This window comes from Equus caballus, chromosome X, assembly GCF_041296265.1.
Source record: "Equus caballus isolate H_3958 breed thoroughbred chromosome X, TB-T2T, whole genome shotgun sequence".
In the NCBI taxonomy this organism is placed as follows: Eukaryota; Metazoa; Chordata; class Mammalia; order Perissodactyla; family Equidae; genus Equus; species Equus caballus.
Window position 1 is genome coordinate 31,655,709 of NC_091715.1, and position 24,653 is coordinate 31,680,361.

Below are 24,653 nucleotides of genomic sequence, written 5' to 3' on the forward strand. Positions count from 1 at the left end.
TCCATGCCACATATCAACTTACTATATTACCAAGGACTTTATGCATGTTGCTCTATTTCAACATTCTCAATGATGAGGATTCACAAAATTCTATTAGCATCTATGTCAAGGTTAAAATGGAAAAAAAATTAAATATGCTTTCTGGGCTGCCTCAAAAGAACGCTTTTAGGGGCCGGCTCCGTGGCCGAGTGGTTAAGTTCGCGTGCTCTGCTGCGGTGGCCCAGGGTTCGGATCCTGGGTGCGGACATGGCACCGCTCGTCAGATAAAGCAGAACAACAAAAAAAAAAGATTGGCAACAGTTGTTAGCCCAGGTGCCAATCTTTAAAAAAAAATAAAAAAAGAATGCTTTTAAACTTAAAAGTTAAAAAGCTTTCTATCTATTGTAGCATTATAACATAATCATATCTAGATATTATGTTCATTTCCAAAACACAGGGATTTAGAATCACTTCAGAAGTACAATTCACTGATATTCACAAGAGAGAGGAAAGTATAATTACTTACATTCCAGGAAAAAGATAAAGGGATATAGGCAGTTTAAGTGGTCTGCTCTTGGTTATTTAAAGCAGAGGGAAAACCAAACAGAGGCAGAACTTAGTCCATCTGGCTCCTGTCCAGCTAATACAAATTACATAACAACCAGTCTACCGATTTGATAAAGTGATAGCAAATCATGTAATGCTTACTAAGAATAAGCAGAAAAAAATTAGTTTAATCCTGTATTCTATACTAAGATTATTTTGAAGTTTCATATTTGGGGTGGAATATTGCTTATTTTTTTGTCATTAAGAAATTAGGCTCCTTATTGGACTTTTTCCTATGCTTTTCATTTATGTGCTTCACTAAAGGTATAATGGCCCCTAAAATAGGTGAGACAGTAAGTAATCAGTGCCATTCACTCCCTTGAGGAACGTTTTTACAAAGTTCGCCTTGGCCATATTTGCCTCAGACCATATATGCCCTTTATACCGCTTCAATACTGTAACTGGCTTCTCGTGGTCACCTTCCTAGTGACTGTCTGTGTAAGGATAAGCCTAACATCCAACAGAATCTTTAGTGGGTGATTTGAAAACAATGCCTCTACTAATTAACTCACCTTCTTCTGGCAAAAATACAAAATGTGAGAGTTTAGGCTAGAGAGAGAATACGTTTGTATTTCACACCTTAGTTAACAGACGTGAAGTGTCATCCTCAGGCCAGTAGCACTAAGGGTGTGGCCTAATAGCATTCCCACTGAGGACAAGCAATGCAGAAGTGAAGCCTTGAGATTTAGAAAAGGGTTTCAGAAGTTACTCTGGGAGGGCTTGACTTAGGTCAATCAAAGGTCATGAGACAGTGCACGTGGGAGGGGAAAGCACAAGAGGGGAACAGGTAGCAGGGTAGACAGCTATATTAAAGGATGTGTTGCATGTTTAGTTTGGGTAGGGTTAACTACAAGGTAGCGACTATCAAGAACTTCTAAAGCTTTCTTTTTTTCTGCATGATTTCCCCTTTAAGTGACTTATATTGTACATTATGCCTAGCCAGATGCACATTATAGGTAGCTAAAATGATCAGAGACAACTTTACTTTGGAAGGGAATGGGAAGCAAGATTACTAGATTCAAGACTTATGCCTGATGTTGATATATTAATAAATGCACATAAATGAAGACCAACTAGAAAGAACAGTGCTCCTGAGACACAGAATTACAGACTCCGTCTATCTATCTCCCAGAGGGAGCATCAATGAGCTGTGTTCTGGAAAAGTCATTACTTGGAGAGTTTGGCTAATCTAGCACTTGGGTCAATTCTGATCATGCTAGTTAACTAAGGTATTAAAGTAATCATAGGATATCATGTTATTGTAAAAAGGAACATGGAGTTTTATCTTATTTTAGAAATAAGCAAAACACTCATCTCTTTTATAATGAACTACAATTTTACTCATTAACTTTAGGAAAATCTATAACAATGAAGAACTGTTGGAACTGTATCATATTCTAAATTTGAGAAAGCTCTTAGAAAAATGACATTTTTCACTAGCAATCACATCAACTGCATGACTTTGCACTAATTAAGCACACTTAAAATTAACCTATACACAGCTGGACAACTACTTTAAATCACATATAGAACTTACCTTCAAACCAAAACAGTTTAGGAGAGACTGGCAGAATACTGTCATTTTATAAAAAGAAAGGATAAAGTTTAAATACATTCTCATCACCAGAACCACAAAAGATGTAAAAAGGCAGTCTGGAGTGGTCCGTGGAAATGCATCTTAGGTTAGGACCACAGCAAAGAAGTGAATGGGCCAGGCTCCCACAAAAGGACCCTTGTTTCATTGGCCAGACACAGCACAGGGAGCTGCAGTCCTTGGTCTGGCCCAGGGAACACTTTTTAAATTTCTTATGGGAGACATCAAGAAACCGAAAATTCCTCGTGAGGTTTCAGTTTGCTTAAGAATGCAACTATACTGCATACTTTAAAAACTAGATTGCTATCACAAGTTAGCCTAGTGGTCACCAAGGGGGGGATGGGAAATGGCTGGAAGGGGGTTGAAGGAGAGCGTCTGGGGAGCTGACACTGTGCTTTTCCTTCATCTGGATGTTGACTCTATGGATGTGTTCAGTTTGCGGAAAATACAATGAGCTATACATGTATGAGATATACACTTTTCTGTGTGCGTATTAACTTAGAGTTTTTAAAAGTTAAAAAAAAGACTATAAAGTATAAAATTTTGTGCTACAAATCTGGATTCATGACATACCTCAATATCATATAGGGTAGAGAATGTTTTCCAAATAGGTTAATAGAGCATAAAACATTTATCTAAGTCATATCAGGTGGGAAAATATATATTTTTAAATCTCAATTTGAAGGTTTATTTTTAGGACAAGAAGAGTTAATATGTAAGTTCATGTTTTGACTACACTAGAAATGAGCGAGGCAGGAGTAGAGAGTGGGAAGGGCGTTAAACTCAAAGACCTAAGCACTGCTCCATTACTCATGGCCTCAGCAAGGCATCTAATTAATCTACTTTACCGTCTACCTGTAAAATGGGAAAAGGACATTAGCAACACCTACCTTGGAGGGTTTACATCAAGATTAAAAAGATTATTTACAGAGACAATAACGTGAGCAAACAATAAGTATTTGTATATAAATATAAGTGATTTTGTAAAGGCCTCTCCATAAAAAGTAAGATAGAATCCCTGGTGTGCTTTGAGGACTGTGAAAAAAGAAGCTTGGACACTTTTTGCCATATTGTCCCACATCTTATCACTAAAAATGGCTCATTTAAAGTGTTCACTTATTTGTTCTACCCTCTTGTACACATTCCTTTATTCTCTGCCAGGAGCCCAGTAGCCAGAGCAAGCGAGGGAAGATGCCTGTCAGGAGCAGCCCTGGGATGGTAGGGAAGTGGAGGGGTGACCTGGCTGGGCTGCAGGCCAGTGATGCCACAGGGCACGATGCTCCCAGACTCTCAGGTTTTCCCAGAGAAGTTTGAAAAACAGTTTTTCAATGTAAAATCTCCTGATATTTCAATGTTGGCAACTGATTCAAATGTTTAGAAAACCACGATATATACCAAACAAAATAAATCTGCAGGCCAGATTGCACCCATGGGCTGCCAGTTGTGACTTCCCAGTTCTTGGCTTCTAATGACACTACTCTACAATCTCTAAATTTTTCCTTCTTTCTAGGCACCAGTCCCTTACTTCATTCCTAATCCTGTCTTTTCACCACTAAATACATTCCAGTTTGACTCTGATAAGCATGCCTGCAAAAATGAATGTAATGATCAGGGTACAGAGTATCTTGCTGGCATACAGTTTTATTCTCATTTTCTGTTTTAACTCTATTATTTTCCCTTAGAAAATTAATTTTCCTCCTTACCTTAAACAAATGTATGATCCATGACTACACTTTATGTGTGAACTTTTAAACTATTTTGATAAAAACATTAGCACACAGAGGGGAAATCTGTGGTCCCATGAGAGCACTAACATCTAAATTTTAGGCTAACCATGTGACTGCGATCAGCCTTGCATCACACTTCAAATGTGGAGGGGCAGTATTTGGCTCACGTATGGTGTGTAGTAGTAGAGTTTCACTCTACCTCCTATTGAAGGGTTATTGCGTTATTGTAATTCATTTCATTCCCACAGATCTATTTCCATACGCCAATTTTTGGGGGGTTGCTATGTTGTATTTAAACAAAAGTCAGGTTCACAGGACTAAACTCATGCACATCAGCCAGTGACTTGGAGAGTCATGAGGGTAACACTGCACCTGACTTAATATGATCAGAGAGGATAATTAGTCTCACAGGTTACCATTTGCTGAGTTCCCCTGATGTGTTTCATGTGCTAACTAGTTTAATTATCAGGAGACCCCTTCCTTTACTAAAAGAGGGAAATAAGACTCAGAAACTGAAAAAAAAAAAACAAAAAAACACCTTTTCCAAGTTTCCACACAGTTTATCAGTGAAGGGCTAGAACTTGAACTCAGGCCTACTGGACTCCAGAGCCCACGTGCTTTCCCAACTCTGCCCAAATAATTTGAAGACCATAATGGCTGCCTACAGAGTCCCCTCCCCACCCCTGACACCCCCCCACTCCCCGCACTGATATTTAAAGCATTGCAGATTTCTTTTTTGTTGATAAGCTCACTTCAATAACATCCTATTCTTATGTACCACTGTGCATATTAATAGCAAATAAAAATTGAGGATTTTTTTCCCCCAGAGCACCAAAGTCTCTAGAATATACATCTCCCTTGCTAAATCGAGAAATATGCCAGCAGCACTCTTTGTCTGATATTTACTTTTCAAAGTCTAGTTCTGATTCTATTTCTCTGCAAAGCAGACTTCCTGGAGCTCACTCTTTGCTGGCAAAGTGGGCTCTGTCTAGGCCCTCTGCTGGGTCTCTCCCAGGTCCTCTCTGCAGCCCTTCGCTGCTCCTCCCTTGGCTTGGGCAGCACCTCTCTTTCCTAGAAAGTGTTCCTACTCCACCTGCTTCTCAGGCTTCCCTTTCTCAACCTCCCCTTACCTACTGGTTTCCCTGAATTCTGTCCTTAGTCCTCTTCTCTCGTCACACTATGAATGCTGCCTCTCATTCAACTCCACGGCTTTAACTACACACATAAGCTGGTGATACTCAGCAGTCTCTCCTGAGCTCCAGACCCAGACGTGTATCTCCTGCCTGCAGAACATCGCCTGGATCAACAAGCGCCAAGCAGTCTCCCAAACCTGCCCCTACTCCTCTGTTTTCAGTCTTGATGAATGGCACTCTTTCCACCCAGTTCTCCAGGCCATAGAGAAGAAAGGCTTGGCCTTTTCCCTCCCTCCAAGTTACACCTCTTTATTAAGCCCTCCAGTTCTATCCCTAAATCAATACACGTCCCCAACTCTCCATCCCCAGTGTCCGAGTCCAGCCCCTCTTCAGGCTCTACCTGGCCTACTATAACTGCCTCCTAATTGGTGTCCCTCATTCTGCTCCCACTCCCTTCCAGTCTACCTTTTCTATTGCTGCCAGAATGATCTTTCAAAAGCCCAAGTGTGATCATCTTACTCTTGTTGTGTAACATTGTTTACAAACAGCTAAGGCCCTTTGCCTCTCTATCCAGGACCAAAGAATACTCTAGGCTGCAGTCACAGGAAACCACTCTCATGGCGCCCATCAGCCTGAAAAGCCTGCTGCCCCTTTGCCTGGTTAGGTTTTACTTTTCATGACTCAGTTCACGTTTCATCATCACTCCTTAGAAGCCTTTTCCTAGTGTTTCTCTGTGGCAGCTGAAGCGCCACTTCTGAAGCACTCTATGGCACTGTTAAGTTTTCTGGTCAGCCTATAGAAATAGCCAAGAGTTTCTTGACATCAGGAACCATATCTTACTCTCTGCATACCCAAAGCACAAAATCATTTTCTTCTTATTAATTAAAGGATTTAATGGAGGAAAGACACAAATTTGTTTTCAGATTACATTTTTATCTTTGGGCAGTCCTGGCTAAGAACTTGGGGTATCAAGAAACAATAGGGCATTGTTAAGCACTAGTTAAGGCAGAGTCACAGGAACTCTCTTTACTTGGTATTCTTTCAAGAAATCTAGACCTACCTAATACCCCTGACAGGTAAGAGGGTCACAGGAGGTTGACCGTAAGCAGCCCCCACTTCTTGAGATTCATCTGATTTGAGGAAGCTTCTGTTCTCTTTTTGGTGCTTGGTACACAAATATTTGTTGAATGAATATGTACCAAATATTAAGGTGTTGGGTACTAGGCATATCATATCACATTTAATTTTCACAATGGAAAGAAAGAAGGAAAGAATTACAGCACCTTCCTCCATGGTGGCATTTTATTTTTAATATACACGTGTACAGAAAGTTTATTTCTATAGTGAAATAACAGAAAACATTTCAATTGCACTCACCTCGAGTGCTGCTGTTCAGCAGCAGTAGATGCTTCTGTGGTACTCCTTTGTAGCTTACCTTAAAGTATTTTTCTGCCAGAGTCCTCATTCGGAACTGTAACTCAATGGATTCTACATACACTACTCACACTTGCCTCAGAAATGATCACTGATAAACTACAGTAAAAGCCTGATCAATCGGCAGATGGGGACTATAAAGAAGGAACCAGTTCTTCCAATCTATTTAACCAAGTATTAATTCAGGCCTCAAAATGACTAGGCCAGTGTTCTTTTGATCAGAACACTACGCCTGCAGGAATTACTGCTTTCAAAAGAGCACAAAAAACTTTTGGCCAGGGAAATGTGAAGAAATGCTGTTTAAAAACGATTGTCTAGACCAGTTCAAATACCCAGATGGGCATATTTTAAGAACATCATTTCAGTATTGCTGGCTAATTACCTCTTCAGTGGAAGATGTACGCCCACACCTTTAAGATTAATAACTTGAATTTAAGAGTTTCTCATCTCCTTGGAAGTTCTCCCTTTTAGCCCTCAGTCATCCATTTTATTTAATCATCTTAGGTCTACTTTTTAAACAAGCACGTTTTGCACAAGAATTAACAAAAAAATATTAGTTCAATTCTACTGACACTAATGAATGTGGTAGAATTTGGTAGAACACTGCAACGCCCAAATCAGCATATTTGCTTAGTTGAGGGAAGCTACCAGAGATCCTTGCAGCAAGCACAGAACTGACAATTGCTCCTAGGGATTTCTCCACTTCATATTCTAGTCTTTCTCCTCATATTCCTTCTCACTCATGGAGAATCAAATGTGTAAAGAATTCAACAATATAAAATTCACAGGAAATTTACCATCAAAATCCTCCTTGATAAAAGACAGTATAAGAAATCCTTCGTGTCCAAGATATGGAACAGACTGGGGAAGGAACTCAGTTGAAAAGGGAGCTATGAATAAATGACAATCAAACTAGCTGCATTATGTACAATGAAAATTTTAAGGAAAAACTGAAATTACTCTGGTGGAAATCTAGTCTCTCTAAAATTCAATATCTAATATTAGTTTCTCTTTTTCACAATCAATGACTGTATACATTTAATTTTTATTTTACTTGAAACATTCTGACAAGCAAAAAAAGAATTACAGAATAGTCATGAAGAATACATTGAAGGCACACAAGAGATACTGGGAAGGAAGGTTCTGACAGTATAGTTAAAGCTCGGAAATTAAGAGTTTAGAAATACAGAAGTACAGAAGACAAAAGACATGAAAGCTGTCATAACTTTTTAAGAGTTAAGAACAATATTTTATAAAAAGCTAAATTTTAGTGCAGTTTTTCTTCCTTAAAAACATTTCTTATACACATAACAAACATGATAGAGTAAATCAGTCTGTTAGAATGAAAGAATCTAAGAGTTACAAGAGACTATAGTTATATCATCTGATCCACTTCATTTTACAGATGAGGAAACTAAGGCCCAATGAGTAACTGTGCCTAGCCAATAAATACTTAAAGTTTTACATACTTCCAGAACATACATTTAAGTTAATCTCTATGTCATAGATATACTGCCATTTGCCTAGACAACAACTAAAAGAGATCACATTATTAGGATCTAAGCTCTGAATCCAGCTGTCACTTGGTAGATTGTCGTAAAAAGGACACATAAAAGTTAAAAAGACAGCACTATTTTTTTTAATGTGAATTCCTTATTTTAACTTTAGAATACTATCCATTCTTATAAAATTATTTTATGTGGTAGGAAAATTGTAATCATAGACTGAAAAATATTGTGCTAACATATTTATAAGAAATTAGATGTTTTTATAGCCCTTAAGGATCTGTGCCATTTTTAAAGGGACCGATTTGTACACACAAACAATATACTCTTATAGTGCACTCCTGTTTCCTAAATGTCTTTAATGAGAAACATATGTTAATGATCTGCTATGATCTTTTGATATTTTGTACTTATGATTTATAATTTGGAGGAAAAATACACCAAAATATTAGTTTAAGAGGAGCCAAAATTTACCAGTGTCTTGTGTTGTCTTTATCAGTCGTTATTGTACCACATGTAAAGTAACCATGACATAAAATCAATTTAATAACATGTATTGAGTGCCTCTTATGTGTAAGGCGTTCAAATTGTTTGGCTGCACATAATCAGGTCAAGTTTAAAGTTTGTTACTTCAATTCCAAATAATGTGGTAATACATTATTCCAGAATTGTTTTGAACCTGGTGGCCCATTTTCTAAAAGTTGTTTTGACTGCACTGGCGTTTTGAACCTCTGTACTTCACACTCTTTCCCCTTTCCCTCTGTGTTAGTAGTAAACTTTTTTGGATACGTTTTATCTTTGTCATATTTCACAGATCCTTTGATTCTGCTCACTTTGTTAGACTCTTTTCCTTCACCCTGTCTTCCCTGTCTTTCACTCTCTTCATCGCCTGTCTCCTGGTATTTCCCCTCTTCCTCATTGCCCTCCTCTTCCTCCTCCTCTTCTCCTCTCCTCCCATTTTCTTCCTCTTCCCTCTCCCCTACTTCTGCCTCCTCCTTTTCCTTTTCCTTGCCTTCCCCTTCTCCTTCCTCCTCCCCCTCTTCCTCCACCTCCCCTTCCTCCCCTTCCCCTTCTCCTTCCTCCCCATCCCCCTCTTCTTCCTCCCCTTCCTCCTCTCCCTCCTCCTCTCCCTCCTCCATTCTTTCCTCCTCTTCCCCCTCTCCTTCCTCCTCCTCCTCTCCTTCTTCCTCTTTACCCTCTTCTTCCTCCCTCTCTCCCTCTCTTTCCTCTTCCCCTTCTGCTTCCTCTTCCCCCTCCCCCTCTCCTTCCTCCTCCTCCTCTCCTTCCTGCTCTTCTTCCCCCTCTCCTTCCTGCTCGCCCTCTTCCTCCCCCTCCCCTTCCTCCTCCTCCTCCCCACCTCCCTCTCCTTCCTCCTCCCCCTCCCCGTCTCCTTCTTGCTCCTCCTCCGCCTCTCCTTTCTCTTCTCCTTCTTCCTTTTTTCCCTTTCCCTTCTCCTCTTCCTCTTCTCCCTCTTTTCCTCCTTCTTCCTCCTCACCTTCCTCCTCCTCTCCTTCCCCCTCTCCTTGTTCCTCCCCTTCCTCTTCCTCCATCCTTTTGTTTCTTTCCACCTGATGGCCTTGTTCCCTCTCCTTTTGCTCCTGTTCCTCCTCCTCTTCTAGGTCTTTCTCTTCCTTACCCGGGCTCTCACCTTCTCCTCTCTTGTCCTTCTCCTCCTCCCCATCCTCCCTTTGCCTCTGCTCCACTCCTGAATTATGTCCTCCACCTTCAGGCACATCCTCCGCTTCTTCCCCTGACTCTCCCTTGCCTTCACTCACCTCTGGGCTGTCTGAAAGGTCATCTGACAGGATCTCTGCTTCCTCCTCCTTTCCTCGAGGCACCTTCACGTTTTCCTTACTTGCCTCTACTTCTTCCTCCTCTACTTCACTCCCATCTGAATCCTCTGCTCCTTCCTGTTCTTCTGGGATCTCTGACAAGCGGTCACACTTAAAATCATATTTTTCCATGAATCTGCATATTTTGTGTTCAGTCTCTTCCTCATGTCCTTGTTCAATAAATTTTCTGCTATACCACAAGTTTTGGTCAGTTTCCACTTCATCATCCTCTTCCTCTCCACTACTAAATTCTACCGACTCAGGCTGATCGAAGCCATCACCCTGCTGACTTTCACTTTCACCTTCCAAGTAACTGTCTGACTCCTCTAAAGATTCACTGTAACAAACCACATCTTGCTTGTTCCTTTTACTTTTCTTAATAAAATATTTTTCTTCATCCTCAACATTAAAGTCTCTATTTGGTATGTTATCAAAGAATGCATTAATATTTTTAATATTCTCTTCACTTTTTCTTATATTCTTCAGTCCTGACATTTTAGCCAGGTTAGTTTCCTTTTCAGGGACTACTTCTTCTGCTTTTGAATCCTTCTGACTGTGTCCTCCATAACTTTTCTTTATTTTCTTACCACCACATGGATAAAGACTATGCTTACTTTCACGCCTACATATCTCTCCCTGCAAACCCTGTGCACTGGTGTTGGACTGAGGTCCAGCCTGGTCTGAGTCATCACTTAGGTCCTCATCTGGAAATGCTTCCATACTCATAGTTGTTTGAATCATGTATGTTCCTCTTGCCAAAAACTGTCTATATGGTCTCCCTTCTTGCACTTTTTTGGGTATCGCTTCACTTTCAGATTCATTACTATCATCAGTTTCAGTATGTGCTGTATCATGCTTCAGTTCCTCAAGTTTTTCTTGTTTCTGTAAATTTTTGAAGTAATCGTCATACTACTATTAGTTGACAAAGGTAACTTATCTACTACAAAATACTGCCAATATTTTGCATTATTATAAGTTTCACTAGGAGAATAATACTATCCAGTTTTACCAGACATTTTGCTCAGATTTTGTTTTCTTTGGGGATAATTTATGCCACTCTCTCAGTCTATGGTACATCTAATTTTGATTTAGTAACAGGTACCTGTGTTTAACTTACAAATTCTTACTACCTGCCTTAAATTTGCCATTACTCACAGTACCATCAATATTTATTCTCTGCCTCTTTTCTTAATCTGAATCAATTCCTAAATATAATACATTCCCAACTGATTTTGCAAAATACTGCTAAAAAATGTACACTTCCCTTGCATGCAGTGCAGTCCAGTTTAATTTTTTCTATCTTCTCTATTGTTTTGATTGTCAAATTTTGATTGGTCTTTTGATTCCATAAAATTTACAAAATTGAAGAAAATAAATGAAAATATCAAATTTTTAAAAATTGGAAAAAATGAATAGCTTATTTCTAGGGAAAAAGTCTGAAATGAAAACTACAAATGAAATCTTTTTATTGGTATACTAAATAATAATATATTTGTCTTTTCAAAACAAAATCTTTGAGTTGACCCTCTTTTATCCATTATATTCTTTAATTATAATAATTTGCATACATGAAAAAAATCACTATGAGGAAAAAATACTTAAGGTAAAATGTAAGGTCTTCATAAAAACTATGAAATTAAACATTGAGATTTGAATGCTACATTAAGAATATGAAAATAATTGCCTGCTGGACAAAATAAGGCAAAAATCAAATTGTTGACCTAAATTCTACAAGCTAATGGGTTGAACTATTTAATGACTTTGGGTTTCTGGATAGGAAAACCTCACTAACTCAAGTTTTATAAATTGTGATGAGCGCCAGGCCTGGGAAGAGGTCATTTTTTGCTGAAGAAATTACGAAAAGAGCATAAGTTAAAAATATATAAAAATAGTATAATAAATCTTTTTTTATTTGCTAAAGTAGGCCTGGTAGGGCTTCTACCTAAAAGGACCATGTGAAGTAGAAAATACATATCAGTTTAAAAGGAAGTGCATTCCATATGAACAAGAGTGGTAGTTTAGACTGAAATTATCCAATATGGTACCTACTAGCCACTTGTGGCTATTGAGCACTTGAAATGTGTCTGGTTCCCACTGAGATATGCTATAAATAAAATACATACCAGATTTCAAAGACTTTTTACCAAAAATAGAATGCAAAATATCTCATTAATAATTTTCATACTGATTATACGAAATGATAATATTTTACCTACTGTGGGTTAATAATAATAAGATGTATTATTAAAATTAAAAAATAAAATAAAAAATGAATGAAAGGAAGTGGTGTTCCTTTTCTGTTTGTTCTAGGTCCTATTCTTTAAAAAGTCATGATTCTTTCAAGAGCCCTAGGAGAGACAGAGGCCCAGTTGCCAAAAATGATTTCTAAGTACGTGCCTTTATTTCCCTAGCACAATAAGGAAGCACAGAAGAGGCAGAGTCTAAGACGAGAGGAAGGAAAGACAGAGGAAAGATGTCTGCTTGTAAGTATAGCCAGTCAATAAGTCACTCAGCATTCACTGAACTTCCACAACTGTGTTAGGAAAACAGCTCTCCTATATTCAAAAGGAATACTGTTATTCACCATGCCTCTCAGTAAAATATAGATAGGACTAATGAGGATTGGAACTAAATTTTTATAATTTAGAAAGATTCTCTCACATTTCAGTGACTTTGATTTTAAGGATATTTTAGCTTAACAATGTGGCAAAGGCACTAGAAAAATAAACAATGTTTTCTATAGCCTTCTTCCTTCAATTTACGTTTCTCCAATTTATTTTTCTAACCCCCAAACCCCTCATCCTTTCACCCTACTGGTGTTAAAGCCAGGAAAAGCAAAGAATTTTAGGGCAGGCAGGCCTTTATCTCTCCAGGGTCGTGAAAACCACAGACTATTCCTTCCTCTTGCTATTCATTTGTTATTCAAGTCTCTCTTTATCACCCCTGCAGTTTCCAACTAACTTCTTCCAAACGTTTAATCTTGTTTTTATGCTATCAATTCCTTGACAAATTAAAGCTCATTCTAAACATTGGAAAAGCAACTATCAAATATTCTCACAAAATTTTAGAGCTAGAAAAGATGTTAATATCATCCTGTAAGGTCAGCAAAGTAACTTACCCAAAGTCATACTCAACCGAAGTCTGAGAGCCACTCTTACGATAAACAGTAGCCTCTAACAATACTTACGAACTGTAATAATAATCTTTTGCCTTGATGGTAAGAAAGCATGGCTATTATGACTTGTTAGTGACTCCAAAGAGCAAATTTCAGCAATGAAATTCTGTCACTCTAGTTGCATCACGGAAAATACATACCAACCAAACAAGCCCAAATGGAGGCTATCTACCTTGTATTCCTCTGTCTTCTAAATTCTAAAGTAAGTGAATGCTTACCTTTCTTATGTTCTTTCCAGAAACCTTTCAAGAAAACAAAACAATTTAAACTGTTCTTACCCACCATAATGAAAATTACTCTCAATATACCTTTTGTTTCTGAATTGGCAATAATTTTAATGACTTGTTATTGGAATTCAGGCTCATCATATGTGTCTGAAATAAATAAAAAAAATTATGTTCTAAAAGGAATAAAGACTATATATGAGATTACATATTTATGCATTCTAAACATTTAAACAGTTCAGGTAGTAATATAATCAACTCTTAATTGGATACTTCTGATGTGAGGATCAAAATAAATGTTATTGTATGTAACCTATACCTCAACAAAGCTGATTTTAAAATAATAAAAAAATGAAACCAAAACAAAAAAAAGCTTTTTTATGCATATAGCAGTATAGGAAGTACATATACACATAGACACACACAAATACATGATGAACTAAAATGCAAACTTATATCTAGACAGACAAATAGGAAAACAATTACCATATTTAGGATATCAGTAGTTTCTCCAAGGCCTCCCAAATCCACTGCTGGTGAAGAATTGTCTGTCTGTTTCCCTTTGGTCATTTTATCTTGAAAATAATCTGAATGATTAAAAGGGAAAAGAGAAAATGAGATTTCAGTGGAAAAGTGAAAGACAACTGGGCAATAAACAGAAATTATTCTGTAATATAAAGTACAGATATAATTTTACTAAAGGTCCTTTAACCTCATGTTAAGGGAATTGAACAGAATTCATTCACAATGACAATGGGTTTTAAAATCTCTTTTTGAAAGTTTACAGATTTTGATGCTGATGAGATAACTACTTTATTCATATGAACAGGGAAACACTACTTTGGGATAAATACTACCCAGGTATCAAACGTTGTGATAGGCAGTCCCCAAAAAGGACCCCAATGACCCACATCCTCCTGGTATGCATACCCTTGTGTAGTTCCCTTCCATATTTTATCAGTTTGGTCTGTATGGCCAATAAAATAAAGCAAACATAATTGTGATATTATTGTGGCTTATGTCTTGGTCCCCACACACACTCTCTCTTTTTTTCTTGGATCACTTGCTCTGGGGGAAGCCATGTTGTCAGCATCCCTAGGGAGAAGCCATATGCTGAAAAAGAGAAGCCTCCTGGCAATGACCGTGTGAGTGAACACAGAAGAGGATCCTCCAGCCCCAGTGGAGCCTTCAGATGACTGCAGCTGCATCTGAGAGTTTTACTACAACTACATGCCACACCCTGAGCCAGAACCACTCAGCTAGGCTGCTCCTGGACTCTTGACCCTCAGAAACTGAGATAATAAGTGTTTGTTGTTTTTACCTGCTAAGTTTTAGGGTCATTTGTTATCTAGCAACAGATAATGAGCACAAGCACTCAGAAACTTTCAGGGAAAACTGCCAAACTATTACATCATAAAGCAGATAACTAAGAGTTGTAAGCTCTACTTGACCTTACATTTTTCTCAATTACTATACTCCCCCGTTTAGCAGCCATATATTTATTTTAGAGGAGCTCCTTAATGAAGTCTTTGCTAAAAATGCCTGTCCACACTGATCTCTCCCTTGTAAATTCATTCAATTCAAATGAGCAAATCATCAGTTTGCATTTATTCCATGTGAGGTACTATGCAGGAGATATCAACTTAAGTGACGCTAATTCTTAATGAACTTATATTCTAGAAGGGAATATAAAATACATGATATAGAGGAATGAGAAATCACATCTGAATGTCGGGAATTAGGAAATGTTTCCCTAAGGAGGTGCAGGGAAGGATGAGTAGAATTCTGAGAGGCAGAGATGGAGGCAGATGGGGAAGAAAATGAAGCCCAGTATTAAGGGAAGCAGCAGAATAGCGTGTATTGAAGGCTTACCACGTGCTAGAAATATATTTTTTATACATGTGGGGTTAACCCCATGACAAGAGACGTAAGTATTACATTTCCATTTCACAAATGAATAAATTAAGGTTCAGTGACCCTTTTGGCACCAAGTATCAAACTCAGGTCTGTCTTGACTTCACAGGCTCTCTACTATGTTTGACTGTGAAGAGCTCAGTTTGATCAAAATCAGGGGTCAGCAAACTTTTTCGGTAAAAGGCCATACAGCAAACATTTTAGGCGTTGTGGCCATATGGTCTCTGTCCTAACTACTCAAACTGTGACTGTAGTGTGAAAGCAGCCAGAGACAATACATAAAGGAATGTGCATGACTGGGTTCCAATAAAACTTTATTTACAAAAACAGACATCTGGGCAAGATTTGGACCACGGGCCATGGTTTGCAGACCTGTAACCTAAATTAAGTTTATAAGAAAAAGACTATCGAGAGACAAAGTCAGAAAAGCAGGTGGGAGTTATATGGGGAAATTTATACTTATTTTCAAAAAATTAGGGATCCTCTGAAGACACTGGAGCAGACGGGAACTAAGCTGTACCTGAGGAAGATTAACATAGTGCTAAGCATGATAGATTGGAGAGGGCAGAGAATGGAGGTTTGGAAAACAGAAATTAGATCATTTAAGCTCATGGCCTTGCCTTATACTTGACTGAGAAAACAGAAGTCATCAGACCTGATCTGCTTTATCTTCTCATCAACGAATGTATGTATTTACCTACATTTTCCTGTTAAAATGTAGGATGCATCTTTCCTCTTACCAAAGATGCTCTATATGCTAGCCCCTCCTGTCTCCTCAAGAGTTTTACACCTCTAGGTATACACTCTCATATGCTATCAACCTCTCTAGGACTACTGGGTCATGTCTATTAGCATGCAAATAAGCTCTAATATTTCCCATTGAGCCCACATCTCCCTCTAGCTGCTTGCCCACTTCTCTGCTCCTCTTCATGACCAAAATATGCAAAAGAATTATCTACACACCCTCTCTCTTCTTCACTTCCTCACTTCCCATTCACATCTCAACTCTTAACACTGGCTTCTGCCTTGATCTTCCCCTGGAACTACTCTTGTCAAAATCTCCAGTAATCCCCATGACGCCAAATCACTGGGATGCTTCTTTGAGCTCTTTTTCCTTGAACTTTGAGTAGTACTTTGAATTCATGACCCTACTCTCTCCTAATTTCCCTCCTCCTACCCTACTGGCTAACCCTGAGGAAGGCTTCTTTGCTGGCTCTTCCTTCCCTCTCCTCTAAATGTTAGATGTTCTCAGGGCTAAATCCTGGGCTCTCTTCTCTTCCTACTCTACTCTCTAATAGGTGATCTTACCAACTTCCATGGATTGTAACTATCATCTCTATGCTGATGATTTCCAAATTTATATCTCTAATGCAGACCACTCTTCTGAACTTTAAGCTTGCATTTTCAACTGTCTGCTTGATATTTCTGCTCAGATGTCTCACAGCTATCTCAAGCTCACTTTTTAATTTTTTCCCTCAAACCAGTCAACCATCTTCCTGCCTAGGGATCATCCTTGATTGTTCCCTTTCCTTCACATCTATGTGTAATCCATTAACAGAGTTAGCAAGTTCAGTTGGTTCTATGTGTAAAATGTATTTAAAATCTGCCCCTTTCTCTCCATCTCAACACTTTGGTCCATACACCATCATCTCTTGTGAAAGGCTCCTAAGTATTCTTCCTACCTCTAGTCTGGCCTCCCTACAATCCACACAGAGGCAAAGTGATCATTTTAAAATGTAAATTGGATTGGAGCACATCTCTTCACAGTTTAAAACTCTTTAATGACTTTCTATTGCACTTAAGAAAAACAAATCAGATAGGCTTCTCACAGCCTATAAAAACGTGAATAATTTTTCACTGTCTCTTTCTTCAACATCAACTTGTCCTGCCTTTTCTCTCACTCTCTAGCCCCAATGGTCTTCTTTCCTTTTCTTATAAACTGCCTCCAAGTGTTTGTCTATATTATTTTCTCTGCCTGGAATGCATGTATCCTTTCTCTTTGTGTAACTATCTTTCTTATCCTTTGTTTTAGCTTAAATGTCATCTTCTCAGCAAGGTCTTCCCTGACCTCCTTCCCTCCAAGATAAACACTGAGGTCTGCAAAGAATTTAGAAAAAGTCACATTATATGTTGGCTATAACTTTCAAATTACTTTTTATTAAGATGGTTTTAGAAGTCACAAAAAGACAGGAGATGGCTTTTCCTTTTGATCTAGCTACAAAATTCTGTATATCTTCACATTCAAATCTCTTGAAGTGGGAAACAACTTCCCCCAACCCATAAACTTCTCTTTTCCTTGTACACACTGTTGTCAGAATCTACTTTTCCTGCATACTGGGCTGAAGAGGGCCCGTGATTTTTATCTCAGAAGGAAACATACAAAAGTTGTGGGTGAGATGCAGGAAACTGGCTCATTATGAAGGTCCTGGTTGTAGATAATATTTCATTCCCATGGCCCACAATTCTTGCCTGAATTCCTGATCCTTTATTGTTACAACTTTTTGTCCAGGTTCCTAATCCCAAAGATACAAAACTTATCTGTGCCATGGTTCTTAATCTCAGATGCCCAGATAGCTTCTTAACTCCAAACCTACTGCTTATTCTGATCTCCTGGTCCTGGCTTCTTGTCCTGACCCTATCATCTGAGCACATGCCCTGCAGTAACATCTATACACTCCTAAGATACACAAATGTCTGTAAACAAAATTATTTAGAAGAGGTGTATAATAGCTAAAGAGCTGTGATTACAATTTAAAATATGAAATCTATGTCTAAGTAGGAAGTGAGGTAGAGGTGTTAATAATAACCATGACCATGTTTATTAAGGGGTTTCTAGAGGTGCTAGTCTCAATGCTAAGTATTTTATACGCTTTACCTCATTTAATTGTCACAAACATTTTCTAAAATAGGTATTATTAAACTTGTTTCAAAGATAGGGAAACTGAGTCTCAGAGAAATTAACTTTCCCAAAGTCAGTCACATAGTTAACAAATGTCAGAGCTGGCATCTGAGCTCAGACCAATTTAACTCCATATCCTGTGCTCTTAACCACTATGTTGTACTGCCTTATACATAAATGCAGAACTTCACATGGGTCCAGAAAATCTGCATTCGAGTCCTGTTCACTTTATTTATAAGCTGAGTGACCTTGGGTAAGTCTCTCAATCTCTTCAAGCCTTGATTTTCTCGTCTATAAAAATGAAGACTATAACTCCCAGCTATTTCATGGAGTTGCTTCAGGGTTTAAAGGAGATAATGTAAGAGAAGGTACTATGTATGCCATGCACTGCTCTGTAAAGATACACTGCTGGTGTTATATGGGATTTTTAGGGTCACTGATGATGCTTTCTATTTCTAAGAGTATTCCTGGATTTGAGTTCAAATGAGAGATGTCAGTCTCTAACCAGGAAGGGAACAATTTAATAAATTGGAGAAAACATCTTAAGATAAACATGAAAATAACAGGAATAAAAGGTACACTTCTCCTAAGATCAGGCAGAGTAGCAAATGTTACCTGGTTCCACTGGCTGCAAGAGGCACGCCTTTGCAGGTATCATTTTCTCTGGCAGATTTTTTGCAGACATATGGAAAGGAATTGGATGGGGGGAAACACAAACAGGTGGTACAGGAGTCCTTTCCACTGTAGATAGTGTTCGTGTCATTTGAATAGAATCTGGGGATTTCTCCTTAAAATAAACAGGTTAAATAAATTGTTAGATGATGTTATATATTTAATATTGACATAAACTACCCTGCACTTGCTAAAAATACTGAGAGAAACACTTCAAAGTCGGCTAATATCCCACAACATTCACTTTTTAATAATCCCCACAGGCTCAAAAATGTTTTGTTCTGTTGTCTCTATATCTAAGTTGCTCTAAATTGTCAATTTGGAAGCCTGTTTTTCACATGGTGGGGAAAAGTGTGTGTATTTTCTCTACCTCCCCTGATAAAAAATTACCCATGAGACACAAACAAACAACTACAAAATACCTATGGGATATTTCTCAATCATTCCATATACATTTTTTCATAATAAAAAGCTAAACTTAACCTTTACCTCAAAAGGAATAAATTTTAGAATTTTTTAAAAAAGGAATGTCTCCTTTAAAAATTATTTGGTATTTTCTTGTTTAAAAAATGTGTCATTGAAATAATAATTTTAAAATACATAATGAGAATCTCTAAATTTAACTGAGAAAAAACATTCCCTCCCTCAAACTGAAGTCCTTATTTCTTTGTTTTCCACGTTTCATTGTTTATAGTATATAGCCTTCCACTGCACATGAGGTATAACTAACAGATAAAAGCAAAGAGGTCAATCCACATACAGTTGAGAAAGCAACTCAGCATTTAACCTGAGGTGATAAGATAGAGATAAGTACCACTGTCTATAAGTGAAGGTTCGCCATAATTTGAATTTTCTAATTTGTGCGTTTAACAGCTTAACTCTGAGTTTGCTTTAAAAGTTTATAAGCCCACAACTCTAGTCATTTAGTAAATTCATGAGAAGACTCTTCCTTGATTTAAAAAGAAAATGGATGTTCTCCTTCAGTTTTCTTTGCAGTGCTAGACAGTACTATTATAGAGCATAGGCCACAACTGTACCCTCTCTCTTCGCCGCACGCGGGCTGATAAAGTTCTCTCAAGTGTGTCTCCTGAGGTCAGATCACTGATGGGTAGAGAAGCCGCTGCAGGTAAGTAAGGATCTTCTATTTCATCTAACTCAAGTTCTTCTACCACACCAAGTCGTGGAGTGGCAAAAACCAGCATGTGACAGCCACCACAAGCAACCTGTAGCATAAATCCACAGATAAATTAATCCACATCAGCTTCAAACACAAGTGGGTTTTTAACAGTTTTCAGCTACATTTATTTAGTAGACTTCCTAGACTGATAGACTGATTCTGTGTGTGTGTCTCTTTCTCCCTCTCCCTCTCTATACATAGACACACACATATACGAATTACAATATATATTCTTTAAACACTATGATTAAAACATATTATTTTTGGTATAGCACTTTTTAAAATGATCTTCTCCATGAGACTATAAGCTTAGTGAATGAGGATTTGGTCATTTTGTTCATCACTGTATGCTTTGTATTCCTCATACTCAGCCCAGTATCTCGTGCAGAGCAAGGATTCATTAAATGGATGGCAAATGAAGGACTGGAAGCGTTCCATAGTACGAGGCACTGAGTCTTTGGAGAACAAATTTCAAGTGATATTATCATCACCAAGTAAACAAAATTTTCAAGTCTATAGTTCTTAACTGGCAAAAGTGTTAGAAACAATAGAGATACAATGCCTGATGGGGCTGACACTGAAACAATACCTTCTTATCCAAATAACATTTAGCCAATAAAACATATTTTCAAAACTCTTTAGTATCACATTTTCTCTTGTACAGGATTTGAGAGTCTCAGCAGTATCTAATTCAACAAATATTTATAGACAACTACTGTGAGTAAGGCACTCTGCTGGGTGCTACAGGAGACACAAAGTTTCCAGGCAGGACGCAGTCCTGGCTCTCAAGAGACATATGAGAACGAAGCAGAAGAGTGAAGTTTAGGGAACAAAGAAAGATGTTAAAGGAAGAAAATTAGGAAAGGGACAAACTTTCAGAGTGGCATGATGTCTAACATTTGGCTCTTAGGAAACGAGTATAATTATTAGACATAGCCATAATATTCTTTCATACAAACATAAAAGTACTTATTTTCTCGGAATACTGAAAGACTCAAATATAGGAATATGAAAATGTAAACAGGGGAATGCGATGCCCTTACCAATTGAACTATAAACCTCCTAGAACTACAGCACAAAGTGGGAACGAACTGATTGGTAAAATTCTCCAGTCCAAGTCCTAATTTTCCATGTCGACCATCTCCAAAAGTATATATAAGACCTGTATCTAAAATGCAAAAAAGAAAAGAATTATTAAAGTATCACTTGTATGGATCTATTTGTAAATAGACAAATATATAACTTACACAGTAATTTTCCCCTCAAATTCTTCATTGAATATACCCTGATCCATGGATGTTTCCATACTCTCTACGGTCTCTGCAATCCCACACTGGTGGTTTGTGAAGTTGAAACGTAGTCGTGTGAGCAGTGTGTGGAACAGCAGCAATCCAGCATGAGATCTCATGATACACACATTCTTCTCAAGGGGAAGGAGATCTTTGTATTCTGACCCCTTACTTCCCAAAACAATCTACTTTCTTTTTTCCTCAGGTCATTGATTAAATCAGGGTTTCTCATCCTTGGCACTATTAACACTTGGGGCCAGATAATTCTTGGTTGTGTGGGTCTGTCCTGCGCATTGTAGAATGTTTAGCAGTATCTTTGGCCTCTACCTACTAAATACCCATAGAATCCCCTGCCTCTGCAGTTATAACAATCAAAATGTTTCCAGACACTGCGATGTGTCCCCTGGGGGGGACAAAGTCACAACTGGTGATGAGGTACTGACTTAGATCAATCCAACTGTCTCTTTTACTAATTCTGCTCCTGGGCTGTGGAATGCTGCTGAAGGAAATGCCATAAATCAACCATGCTGACTAGTCCCTATATCAATACTGGGGTCTGCTGTACACCTGGGCCCATGATCAAGATGAGTAATCTTGTTGCTTTTCTCCAGTCAACCCTTTTGCCCACAGCCATAAGAACTCCTCTGAACCTTCACTCCTCAAACCCTTCCTTCATACCCTCCATCTCAAGCTGGGTAAGTGCCACGTAAGGAGAAGTAAAGGAAAGGGTGCCAGTCTGAGTGCAGAGGAGGGGATCTCCCTCTAGTCCAGGGATTAAGGAAGGCTTTCAAACTGAAGCCTAAAGGATGATTACAGTTTAGCTACATGAAGAAGGGAGGAAAGAATTTTCCAGGCAGAGTCAGCAGTACATACAAAGGCTCTGAATCAAGAGAAAATACAGTACAGTCAAGTTGAAAGGCAACCAATGTGCCTGGAGGGCAAAGGGGAGAAAGGTATGAGATGAGTCTGAACAGGTAAGAAGGAACCACACCAGAGAGGATCCTATTAGTTCATATGAAGGATTTTTCAACTCTATCTTAATGGAAATAATAAGCTAAATGAATGGTTTTAAGTTGAGAAATGATAAGATCACATTTGGGGACTTAAGAGTTTAAGATGGCAAAGTACTGCATACTAAGGAAATCCAAGAGAATTGACTGAAAAATGATTAGAAATACTAACAATTCAGTAAAGTGGCAAGTTCAAAAATTAATATTCAAAAATAAATAGATTCCCTATAAATAAGCAATAACCAATGTTTAGACACCAAATTTAGATTCATAATTCCTACTATTAGGTATTTATTTCCTTTCTTTATACATACTCCTTATCACCTTTTCCCCTTCTTCCTCCTTCTGACCCTGATTTCTTCATCTAAAATGGTTTTTAAGGTTTGTCTTTTAACTGGATTACCTTTAACTAGAAAAAATAAACTCTGATCCAAGCTACCTGACTGTACTTCCAACCTCAGAGAGCTTTTTAAAACAAGCCACTGGCTATAATGGGAAACCGGCAAGAACTTACAGATAACTTGCTACATGCCTCTCACTAGGCCTGGAGGAAAACAAAATTCATAACATCTGTCCTCTGGAGAGAATTCATGAGAAATAAGGCAAACAAAGTTAATGTTCAATTATTTGTGCTATAACTTCTTTCATCAGGAGGAAAGGTACTATGAAAGTTTAACCAAATAATCTAACTGTATTTTTTATGATCCATAAAAAGTACATATTTACCATCAATGGCAATTTAGAGTTTGTGAAAAAATGGCAGTAAGAACAGAAAAACTGAGATTAAGACTCTGTAGTAAGGGATACATATCAACAACTCTTCTGGGACTGTGAATGAATAATAATTCTTTATAGTTCTATTTCATGCTACAAGGACATCAATACTTGAAAACGGGCAAGTAGTTCTCTCTGAAAGGTTCTTTGGTGAAAAAGGAACAGTGTATGGTAATACCTTATATTTGCTTATTCCTAGTTCCCCTAACCAGATACCATTAGAGATGAGCTACATCGTAGCAGTAGCTTTTTTAGAAAGAAGGAAAAAAAAATGTAGAAATATCAGTATCTGGATTATTTCAAAATACTATATGATTTCTGACTTTTTAATGCCTTACTTCATTTTTAGATAGAAAATATAAGCAAGAAATAGTGAAATTACAGAGCCTTTCATTTTGAAGCAATCAAAATTGTGGAGTGTATCAATTACCTACAGGTAAGTGAGTGAGTCATTTTTAGGGGAGAATCTTTATTGAGTCCTATATTGGGCCACCTAGTTTCTGAGGTTGAGAAGTAGGCCCAGAGTAGCATCTTCCTGGATAAAGGAGAAACTACAGAATGGAAGATCTAGAGGACCCAGGTATTCACTTAGTGGTCTTTGAGGTGCCTTTCTATCACTGTGGAGAAAGTAAGAAAGAGTCACTCCTGAAAACGCCTCCTGGTGGCAAAAGCATCATAAGAATTTACTCAGCTGGAATGTAGCTCTGTCAGATTGAAAAGGGAGACTGTTTTAAAGTAAGCTCTTTCTTGTAAGACTTTTCTCTCTGGCCTTAGCAAAGGTAAGAGCTTACAAAATGATACAATTTCAGAAAGATTCCAGCTTTCTGCCAAAGTATACTACTATGGTCTTACCTCTGACAGTATTGACATATTTTGAGGTTCTAAATATTTGGATCACTTACACTGATTTTAAATTGAATTAAAATATTAAAAAGGGGTTTACAACTTTATATTTTGGCATATTAGACAAGAAATTCCATTTTCTCTATTATTAATTCTTTTGCTTAATTTAGATACATTCATTCCATATAGTATTTATTTTGTAATAAAATATACCCAATTCTATAAACATATAATAGAGATTCTGATCTGTACCTGTTATTAACGCTGTGTGATTCTCTCCACAGGAAATATAGCTTATTTTCTGATCCTTAATATGCTCAATGACTGTGGGTTCTGAAGTTTCAAAAATAAAAGTGCCAAGCCCCAGCTGACCGAATTGTCCCAGCCCAAAGGTGTACACGGCGTTCTCTGCAAGGGAATGGGCAAACAGAATAGAAGCATTGTGGGGAAGCAAACGCTGTCACCTGCATATCTAGAAAAACTTGATACTCAACCTTTAAAATGAGGGTTAAGTGCCTCTGAAAGAAATACCCATGTAAGAATACCTAATATTTAGGTACACATTTCTCCAGAATGAGAGAAAAATGACAAGGCACACAATTGTAAGAATTAAGGCATGGGTCTGATTTTATCTTTTACATATAACCATAAAAGGAATTGCTAAAGACAGGTAAGTCAGTGAACTACCTAAAATATCACTCAGCTCTTTAAAAAGTATCAATTGTCATTAAGCTAATTCCTTTCACTGCCTTAAATAAAAAAAATGAATAGTGCTTCCTACAGAAAAACTCCTTACTTTTAAAAGTAGTTTAACAGAATAATTTATTTTATAGAACAATTTCAGAGGAGCATTTGCATGAGAATTA

General features: G+C 37.8%; 2 protein-coding genes across 8 annotated transcripts in view; both read right to left on the reverse strand.

Annotated features, from left to right (window-relative positions):
* The window catches only part of LOC100055608 (X-linked retinitis pigmentosa GTPase regulator), a 53,972-nt gene that overhangs the window by 14,559 nt on the left and 14,760 nt on the right, over positions 1-24,653 (reverse strand). For 4 of the 7 annotated variants that reach the window (XM_023633818.2, XM_070257796.1, XM_014728804.3 and 1 more), the window contains exons 8-14: positions 24,040-24,195; positions 20,915-21,039; positions 19,732-19,917; positions 18,638-18,809; positions 13,696-13,796; positions 13,294-13,359; positions 9,754-10,692 (exon numbers count right to left, since the gene is read on the reverse strand). In XM_023633818.2, coding sequence (XP_023489586.2) covers positions 9,754-10,692; positions 13,294-13,359; positions 13,696-13,796; positions 18,638-18,809; positions 19,732-19,917; positions 20,915-21,039; positions 24,040-24,195 — 1,745 coding nt within the window. The remainder of the gene's footprint in view (positions 1-9,753; positions 10,693-13,293; positions 13,360-13,695; positions 13,797-18,637; positions 18,810-19,731; positions 19,918-20,914; positions 21,040-24,039; positions 24,196-24,653) is intronic. The other 3 variants (XM_070257797.1, XM_005614067.3, XM_023633817.2) reach the window with 2 other exon arrangements.
* LOC138921902 (cilia- and flagella-associated protein 251-like) lies at positions 7,507-9,747 on the reverse strand. The gene has a single exon (XM_070257798.1). The coding sequence runs from the start codon at positions 9,526-9,528 to the stop codon at positions 8,605-8,607; it is 924 nt and encodes a 307-aa protein (XP_070113899.1). The 5' UTR covers positions 9,529-9,747; the 3' UTR covers positions 7,507-8,604.

What these genes read in the sequence shown, in the direction of transcription:
- LOC138921902 (XM_070257798.1), bottom strand. Translation starts at nt 9,528, where the DNA reads ATGGAGGAAGAGGAAGGGGAGGAACAAGGAGAGGGGGAAGGAGAGGAG.